The 9,989-nt window shown below is 53.6% G+C and overlaps 1 protein-coding gene across 1 annotated transcript in view; it reads right to left on the reverse strand.

Moving 5' to 3' along the window:
• The window catches only part of ADAM33 (ADAM metallopeptidase domain 33), an 11,935-nt gene extending 5,710 nt beyond the window's left edge, over positions 1 to 6,225 (reverse strand). Inside the window, exons 1-3 of the mRNA XM_007465408.1 lie at positions 6,126 to 6,225; positions 3,749 to 3,828; positions 1,033 to 1,109 (exon numbers count right to left, since the gene is read on the reverse strand). Coding sequence (XP_007465470.1) covers positions 1,033 to 1,109; positions 3,749 to 3,828; positions 6,126 to 6,225 — 257 coding nt within the window. The remainder of the gene's footprint in view (positions 1 to 1,032; positions 1,110 to 3,748; positions 3,829 to 6,125) is intronic.
• Between the last annotated feature and the right edge of the window lie 3,764 nt (positions 6,226 to 9,989).

The following is a 9,989-nucleotide window of genomic DNA, read 5'->3' on the forward strand; positions in this document are numbered from 1 at the left end:
TTTTTTTTTTTTTTTTTTTTTGCGGTACGCCGGCCTCTCACTGTTGTGGCCTCTCCTGCTGCGGAGCACAGGCTCCAGAAGCACAGGTTCAGCGGCCATGGCTCACGGGCCCAGCCGCTCCGCGGCATGTGGGATCTTCCCGGACCAGGGCACGAACCCGTGTTCCCTGCATCGGCAGGCAGATTCTCAACCACTGCACCACCAGGGAAGCCCTGATCACCCTTTATAACACGTGGGGACATTGAACCTGACAGAAGCTATGGTTAGGCATGGCGGAACCTGAGTTCCACCTGAGTTTGTTCCCAGTGCACGGGGGAGAATAAAACATGTGTAGAGTGCTCAGAACAGTGCCTGCGATGAAATAAGCACTTGATAAATGATAGCTGTTGATAACACAGTGTAGATGGTTTCACGAACCCACGCTCCATCTTAGACATTCACTTCACCCAGCCCAGCTCTGCCTGCTCATTCACCAGCTCAGAATCTTTGACTTTGCACCATCCTGGACACTCAGCACCAAAATGGCCTTCTGTGATCTGGCCCTGCTAGGACTCCCCAAATTTGTTTCCCCTTGCTCCCCTCCCTCAGATGGAGACTCCCCAGGCAAGCCAGACAAATTGCCACCCCCTCTTGAATGTGCCTTGACCTATGTAGCCACTGTACCTTTGTCCCTGGCATTCCCGAAGCCTGGAGCACCCGCCCATCTTTGGAATCCATCTTGGATTCTCTTTTGACTCAGCACACCCTGTCAGCACCCACCAGGTGATGCTCACTTATTCCTGGCAGGAAGCTGACAAGATGTTTCTGGGGCCTGGATGAGAGATGTGCCCCACAGCAGGGCTGACCCAGCCTCAATAGCCCACTCCATGGGCTAGCATGACTCGCCCTGTCACCTGCACCTCCTCCTCTGGGGTTCTCACCCCATCCAGCCTCCATCTGGGGTTCCCATCAGTCTCTGTCCCCAGCACTGAACCCTCCCCAGAGGGAGGGGCTATTCTTGGCTCCCAGCTCTTTCCCCGGCCTGGTACTCACTGATTCTTCTCCAGCTCTAGCAGGAGCTCCTGGCCTTCAGCCTTCAAGGCCACCAGCCCCACTTCTAGCTTCGAGACCTGGGCAAAAGGAGTGTAGGGCTGAGAGGGCGGGCATCCAGGTCCCCTGCCTGCCAGGAAGCAGGAAGGATGTGGAGCTGACTGGCGAGGGATTTCATGGGGAGAGCACAGGGGCACGGGGCAGAAGGCCCCCGCTTGCCATTGTGGGTGTGGATGGGTGTGGGGTGAGAACTTGCAAAGATGCTTTCAAACTCAGAATGTTTGTTGTTCTGACAGCAGCCATTTGACAGAGCCTGCTCGGTGCACTCCACATCCTCCCTGGAGAGACAAGTGGTCTCAAAAGGATGCCATGCCTTGCCCAAGGTTACTGGGCTCTTCCTCTGGTCTTCCCTCCTCTTTCATGCCCAGAAGCCTTCCTCTAAGCAGGGAGGAGAGCGGGGTCCTGAAGACACTGATGCGGGAGAGTCGGGTAGCCGTGGCTCAGGCCTCCTCACAACCTCTCCTTTCTGTACCTTGCTGTTCCCCACTCCCTGTAGAATTCAGACTTAGTACCTCCACCTCCAGTGCTGACTAGCTGCCCCCCGCAAAATTTTCCTATGCCTCTAGCAGGCTCGCCTCACACCTGCTTCACTGAGCCTGTGAGGTAAACACTGACTCACACGCCTTGCCAAGAGAAAAACTCTGGTTTTCTTGGCTAGATGTCAGGAGGGTGGAACTGGGCCAGCCTGCCCACCTCTCCTTCCCCTACCCTCTTTGCCGCTTCCACCGTGTGGGAATACCCCATCTGCCCGCTTTGTCCACTCCCTGGCTGGGGGCCCAGAGCTGGAGCGGGCCAGGAGCCTCCTGGAGAGCAGCTGTGTCCTTGGAATGCTGGCCCCCACTTTTGCTGGCCCTTCCCTTTTATCCCACAATGCACTGGCCTGGGCCCCAGGCCAACAGGCTCAGAGTCTTGTGGAGGGGGCCTTCCTCTGCAGGTGGGGAGCAAATAGTCCCCTCCCCCAGCCAAAGGCCGCCCTAGGCCCCAAGCATGAGCTCATGTGGCCGGAATGCCACTTGTTTTATTGGAGAAAGATTTGCACTGAGGAAAGGAGGCAGCCCAGATGGAAAGCTTCCTCTTGCCCCACCCCCATCCCCCTCTCTGTCCCTCTGCAGCCCCTGCTGTCCTCATTTCTTGCCCTCCTGGTGACCCTGCCCTTCACCATGCACTCCATCTCCAACCTAAAATGTAGGTGTTTCCTGCCTCTGGGACAGGACACCCTGCCACTCTGTCTGCTGTCCTCATCTTGGCAGGGCTTCCAGGGACAGAAAAATTGAGGAAAGCAAATTCCCTCTGGCACTCCCCTCCTATTTGGTCACAGCCCAGGCCAGGCCCAGAGGGAGGTCCGCAGTCAGGGTGGTCTCAGCATGTGATGTCCCTTCCCCTATGCCGGTGATGAACAATCTCAAAGCTCGGGCTGGCACCATGCTGACCACTTGAATGGGGGCCCTGAGGGTCTGGGGGACCCAGTGAGGGCCCTAGGTTGAGAGTTGCTGGGCCTGTGGGGGCCCCCCCGGCCTATACAGCAGTGCTCTCCTGCCTTCCTCCTTGCAGGCTTGGACAGTGGATTGTCTTCTCTTTCCTGAAAATTCATGGCAGGCTTCCAGGGACAGAAAAATTGAGGAAAGCAAATTCCCTCTGGCACTCCCCTCCTATTTGGTCACAGCCCAGGCCAGGCCCAGAGGGAGGTCCGCAGTCAGGGTGGTCTCAGCATGTGATGTCCCTTCCCCTATGCCGGTGATGAACAATCTCAAAGCTCGGGCTGGCACCATGCTGACCACTTGAATGGGGGCCCTGAGGGTCTGGGGGACCCAGTGAGGGCCCTAGGTTGAGAGTTGCTGGGCCTGTGGGGGCCCCCCCGGCCTATACAGCAGTGCTCTCCTGCCTTCCTCCTTGCAGGCTTGGACAGTGGATTGTCTTCTCTTTCCTGAAAATTCATGATGAAAAGGGTGCTCTAGGCTTGGGGAACATTGGCCAATGGTTTCTTCTGGGTTAAAGAGCTGTGTGACCTTGGGCAGTTTCTCCAGCCTCTCTGGGCTTCAGTTTGCCCCTCTGTGAAATTGTTATACAAAGGCTGTTGGTCTCCATGCAGCACAGCTGTGTGGCACATACAGATGGGGGCAAGGTTATTCTGAAAGTGTGTGATGGATGGCTGTTGGGAGGAGACTGGGACAGAGCATCCAGAAGAAGCAAAACAGGGTGGGCTTGCATTTGGGGGCACTAGGAGAGAGTGACTACTGGGCAGAAGTGGCGTGAGCCAGTGAGACAAGTTTCAGGTCCCTAAATGGCAGGGTCCTGGAGAGGACAGCAATTCATCCACAGGTAAACTTTGCAAAAGGAAGATATTTTGGTGTTTTCTTAAAGAGGTCCTTGAAAAGCTTCTGGCCCCACCTCTGCCTAATGGGGTGGAGGTGGCCTGAATAACACTGGGAAGAGATGGTTAAGGAGGAGGTGGGGGAGAGGAAACTGGAAAATGACTTCCATGTGTGCAGCCTCTCTCCATCTAGACGTCTCCCACCTGCCCCTGCCAAACCTTCGGGGAGGGGCCTGAACAGCTCTGGGGATCTAGGGACCCCAGCGAAACTGCCACACTGATATTTGGGGAGGGGCAAAGGGGCTGAGAGACCCTGGGCCTCTGCAGAGGGGATGACCTGGCACTGACCGGCTGCTCCAGGGTGACCATGTGCCGGGGTCGTCCATCCAGAACCCAGTGCAGGATGACTGGCTCTCCAGGGGTGTTTCCTGGGGAAAGGACAGAGCACAGGGTGAGGGGAACCTGAGGGACATAGGGAAACTGGAGAGAACAGAGGGATAGAGTTAGAGGATGTCAGCAGGCAGGAACAGGAGACTCCATCTTCAATACTCAAAAGTTTAGCCTGGGGCTTCCCTGGTGGCGCAGTGGTTGAGAGTCTGCCTGCCGATGCAGGGGACACAGGTTCATGCCCTGGTCTGGGAAGATCCCACGTGCTGCGGAGCGGCTGGGCCCGTGAGCCATGGCCGCTGAGCCTGCGCGTCCGGAGCCTGTGCTCCGCAACGGGAGAGGCCACAATAGTGAGAGACCCGCGTACTGCAAAAAAAACAAAACAAAACAGTTTAGAGCTGACCTAAGTTATCAGAGACCAAAAAGTAAAGCATTTTGGTAGGAAGCTATCATTATCAACTCTGATGAATACCACTGTATGGGCAGTAAAATGTGTATGAATCATAAAGTACGTACAGTCTCTGTCAGCTGCTGATATGGTCTATCATTTGCTAGTGATGAAATGGATTAAATGAAGGAAAACTAACAAGAATTTCATCTGTACACTCTTCCTGGGTGTCCTGAAGCTTCAGAAATATGAAAAGATAAAAAAAAAAAAAAAAAGTTTAGCCTGGAGAAGGGTGGCCACCCATGAGGCATCCTTGGAACTGAGGAACCACCAGGGAGGTGGCAGAAGAGAGACAGAGGAGCCTGGGAAGAACTGCTCAGCTGGGCACTTGGGAGACCCACTGACCTTGGGAGGGGAGAATTGGGGTCAAAGATCACAAGGAAGAGACCAAGGCCCCTAATACAGAGGGGAAAGGAAATGGGAGGCAGCTTCGGGTATTTTTAGACTGGGCAGCAGATGCTTTTAGGGTGAGAGATCTGTGAAGACAGAACGCCTGTGTCTCGCCCACCATCTGAGAAAAACAACAGCCAGATGTTGCCCAAAGCTCCCTCTGGGGGCTTCATGCTGGGGGCAGGGTTTCCAGGGACACTGGCCCAGAAGCCCCTTCCTCGTGTCTTCAAGAGTCGGGGGGGGTTGTTTGGGAGACAGAGCCTGAGTGCTCCCAGGACGGGAATGCTTAAGTGGGGCTCCAGGAGGAATACCAGAGCGAAGCATTACTCAGAAAGCGCCTGGAATGCTCCCCTGAAATGCTCCAGGGCTTAACTTGGTGTGGAGCACCAGGTCCAGCTGGCCCTGGGTTTCCCGGAGTGGAGAGGGGAAGGTGTGCCTGTGTGTATGTGTGAGTCTGGGTTCTCCTCCTGGCCCTGTGCACACACGCTGGCCGTTGGCACCTTGACGGGGGCAAGGAGGCAGAGATGGAGCTGTAGTGACTAGGTGGATGGGAGTGGAAACTGAGGAGCCAGTGTGGTGTTGGGGAGCATAGAGTCCCTCTCCATTCCTCCCAGGGGTCCCTTCATACTCCCCCTAACCCCAGGCTGAAGAGGAGGGAGCAGCGGAATGCCTGGGGACCATCCCCAAAGGCATGAGGGCTGTCATCCCTCCCCCTCCACGCCCCAGAACAGGGCAGGACCCTATCCCTGTTGCCACCTGCCCCCCCACCCCTACACAGTGCTCTGGAACCCACTGTCCCCAGGCTGCCCAGCCCTTCCTGCCCGCCTTGTCAGGCACTTGATGTACAGGACTCTGCCAGTCCTCCCACCCTTTGGGAGAGGTTTTCATCAGCCCCATCTCACAGAGAGTTTGTAGAGGTCAAACTGAGAAGAGACAGAGCTGCAGTCTTCCCCCAGGGCCCTGCTAAACAGACACCTTCTGTTTGAAGCCGTTTCTATCTAACCAAACAAGGCAACAATATAAACAATATACACACTGCCCCAAGGCCCTGGGATGAGGGGGTGAACATGGAATGATGCATGAGTGTGGAGGCCACAACTAGTCTCTTAGTGTGAGGGCGCAACAGGGACTCCAGGGCACCGGTGGTCTGGGGCTTCCTGGAGGATGGAGGCCCTCTGAGCCCTAGGAGATGAAGGTGCAGGAACCTTCATACTGGCGGATGGGGCCACAGCAGAGAATCCAGAGGGGTTTCGGGGTGCTGAGCGGCTGCTTGAAGGGAAGGGGCCCTGCCACTCTGCTTCGCCAGTGGCACAGGGTATCTGGGCACAGTGTGCAAGTCTGGGCCCTGAGGCCAGCACAACTGCAGTTGAGAGTCCCTGGGCAATTCCCACAGAGACTTTCCCAAACCCTCCCCATGCCCTGTCCTCCTGGCCCGCGCGATCCCCGGGGATTTCCGACCCTCCATCCCCGACAGCGACCTCGCGGCGCACTCCCACTCACCTTGAAACGCCTCAGCCCCCCACACCGGCCACGGTAGTCGCAGTAGCAGCAGCAGCCCCAACGCCGGCGACCCTCGAGCTCTCCGATACCCCGGGCGCATAGCTGTGACCGCCTAGCGTCTGAGCTGCGACTCCCAGCTCTCGGCTCCGCCCCGGCTGGATCGCGGCCGACCCACGCCCTCTGCAGCCGGCCCGCCGCCTCCCAACCCTCCCGCACCCCCATCCTGGCCCGCAACCCCCTTCTCGCGCGACCCCGCACGGAGCCCCGCCTGCCCGCGCCACCATCTCAACCCATCAGTCCTGACCCCGGCCGGCGTGTGCCCTCGGGGAGCCAGGACCACCCTGTCGCGTCTAGGGGCTAGAGCTCGGTGGGGCGGGAGACCCTCGCGAGCCAACCCGCCGCGTAGGTCTCAGAGGGCCCCCTATTCGTGGGGGTGGGAAGTGGAGATGGGGTGGGGACCCTCGGGAAAGGCCTTTGAGGACCAGAGCGGGGACAGTGCTAGGGGCCACCTGTTGCTACTCCGGTCTGCCCAGGAAGCGCCCCCCTCCATGGTCTCCTGGATCGGACCTTTGTCCTCGCCTTGACACCAGTCACGCTCAGAGTCGCCCGGGTGAGAGACTGGCGGGCCCTAGGAGAAGGGATGCCCGGGGCGACAGGCAGGTGCGGCCACGGCCCCAAGTTAGTCTCTGTTCCGCGGTGGCCGCCAGCGCCTGCGCCCGAGGTGCGCGGGCCGGTCGGGAGGACGAGCGGAGGCCGTGGTCCTGCGGGCTCCCTGCCCGACAAAGGCGAGGCGGGGGAACAGGGGTGGAACAGGCGGGCGGGCGGAGAAGGGGGCAACCCACCCTTTGTCGTGGTGGCCGGGGGTGGGGGTGGGGCGAGGAATGGCACAAAGCCATAGACTCCCACACGTGCGGGAGCCTTCTGGCTTTTGTTTCTTGGTTTAAAAAGTTTGTGTACTGAGTAGTAAATTCGGATAGCGAATAACAAGTATTCCGATAGCGAAGGATGTTAAATTTAAGCAAATCTGTTTGTTTATGAGCATTCAAAATGCGCCAGTTCAGTTAGTAAGAGTTGCAGTGGGGAAGGTAACCTATGTTGGCCTGATTCAAACATCAAAAAGTATGGTGAGAGGTATAGGGAACATCCCATCCTCTCAGACCACGCCCCTCCAACAGGAAGCTATTATAAGCTTCTTGTATAGGCTTTTAGATTAGTTTATGCATGTCCACGACAATACAAACACTTTTTTTCCTCTTTTTAACATTTTTCTGTACCTTGGAGATCCTTCCTATCAGTGGTCTCCTTAACATACTATTCTTTTTCTTTTTCTTTCTTGTTTTGGCCTTGCCATGCAGCATATGGGATCTTAGTTCCCCTGACCAGGGATTGAACCTGTGCCCACTGCAGTGGAAGTGCAGAGTCTTAACAACTGGACCACCAGGGAAGTCCACATTAACACTATTATTTTTTTTTAATATTTATTTATTTTTATTTATTTGGTTGCGCCGGGTCTTAGTTGCAGCAGGTGGGCTCCTTAATTGTGGCATGTGAACTCCCAGTTGCAGCATGTGTGTGGGATCTAGTTCCCTGACCAGGGATCGAACCTGGGTCCCTGCATTGGGAGCACAGAATCTTATCCACTGTGCCACCAGGGAAGTCCCAACACTATTCTTATGATTATTACTATTATTCTACTATGATTACTTTGGATTTTAAAATTACAATAAAATGCACTTACTTTAAGTGTACAATTAGATGAGTTTTGATAAATTTATACACCTATGTAATCACCACCACAATCTAGATAGAACCTTTCCGTCACCCCCAAATAGTTCTCCTGTGCCCCTTCCCAGTCAATCTCTCCCACTCCTAACCCCAGGCAACCACTGATATACTTTCTGTCTATAGATAAGATTTGCCTGTTCTACAACTTCATACAAGTAGAATCATAAAACATCTACTCTTTTGTGTCTGGTTTCCTTCCCTCTTTGTTTTTGAGATTCATTTGCATTGTTTCATGTAGCAGTAATTTGCTCTTTTGTAGTGCTGAGTATGTTCCATGGTAAGGGGGAAGCATGGTTTCTCTATTTTCCAGCTAGGCATTTGGGTTCTTTTCCAGTTTGGGCTCTTCTAAATATGGCCGCTACAAACTGCTGTGTAAATCTGCATGAACATGTTTTCATTTCTCATCTGTAAATACCTAGAAGTAGAATTGCAAGGTCATACAGTAAAGGGCATGTTTAATTTTTTTAAAGAAACTATTTTCCAAAGTGTCTGTACCATTTTACATTCCCACTAGCAATGTGTCAGAGTTCTCCATATCCTCACCAACATTTTAGTGTTGTCAACCTTTTATTTTTATTTACTTATTTATTTATTTGGCTGCATTGGGTCTTCGTTGCTGCACACAGGCTTTCTCTAGTTGCGGCAAGCGGGGGCTACTCTTCATTTCGCTGCAGTGTGGGGGCTTCTCATTGCAGTGGCTTCTCTTGTTGCGGAGCACAGGCTCTAGGTGCACGGGCTTCAGTAGTTGTGACACACGGGCTCAGTAGTTGTGGCTCGCAGGCTCTAGAGCAGTAGTTGTGGCGCACGGGCTTAGTTGCTCCACAGCATGTGGGATCTTCCTGGACCAGGTATCGAACCTGTATCCCCTGCACTGGCAGGCAGATTCTCAACCACTGCACCACCAGGGAAGTCCCCAACCTAATGAGTATGCAGCATTCTCATCATTTTTAATAGTTGAATGCTATCATTTATTCATAGTCTCCTCTTGGGCATATAAATGGTTTCCAGTCCCTTTGCTATTACAAACAATGCTGTAATGGATAGTTATATACACAACTTCATCTGTGAGATGATATCCTACAAGCAGGATTGCTGGGTCAAAGGATATGTGTGTTTGTGATTTGGGTAGATAGAGTTAAATTGCCCTCTGATTTGTGCCAGTTCACAGTTGTTAACAGCGATATCTGGAGTGCTCATTTTCCCACAACCTTACCAACACAGTTATCAAAATGTAATATTTGCTAGTCTGAAAGTGAAAGTGCAGTCTCCATTTGCATTTTGTCTTATGAGTGAGGTTGAATATTTGTTCAAACATTTAAGAGCCGTTTGTATTTCTTTTTCCCTGAATTGCCTGTTCATATCCGCAGCTCATTTTTTTGTTGGGTCTTTCTCTTAACAACTTGAAGGAACTCCATATATAAGGGAGATGAACCCTTTGTCTGGAGTATGAGTTGCAAATATTTTCCCCAGTTTGTGAGATGTATCCAGCCTGTGGTGTGTGGCTTCAGCTCAGTTATACTCATTGCTGAGTAACATTTGATTGTGTGACTATAACCACACTTTTCTTTCACTGACACTACTGTTGCTGGAGCTTTGAGTGGTTCTTAGTTTTGAGATGTTATAACAAATGCTGCTATGGACATTCATATGCATGGGTCCTTAGCTTCCTCCCTTTGCCTGTCCTGCTTCCTCCACCCCTTTACTGGTCTCCCCTGGGAACACGTTCTTAATAGGTCACTTGCACATGAAACCTTGTAATGGGGAATGAGACCTAGTACAGACATAGGTGGCTTTGGTCATGCTGGGTGCTCCAGTGTAGACAGGCTGGAGAGGCATCAACCCCTCCCCTTGTGGATGAGGACTTGCATCTTCCTAATTTGCCTTCTCTCAGGATCCACATTCTCTTTTGGAATCTCTGGTTGTGCTCCTGGTTCAAGATGAAAGAGCCTGGGCCTCTCTGTCCACCCCTACTCTTCCCCACATCCTCCCTGAACGGGGAAAGAGAGGGGCTCTTTTTGCCCTGGGGGCTGACAGCAGCAGAGGCCACCCCTCCAGGACAGAATTCCTGATATTCCTGCT

The sequence above is a fragment of the Lipotes vexillifer genome, unplaced genomic scaffold (assembly GCF_000442215.2).
Source record: "Lipotes vexillifer unplaced genomic scaffold, Lipotes_vexillifer_v1.1 scaffold875, whole genome shotgun sequence".
Lineage (NCBI taxonomy): Eukaryota > Metazoa > Chordata > Mammalia > Artiodactyla > Lipotidae > Lipotes > Lipotes vexillifer.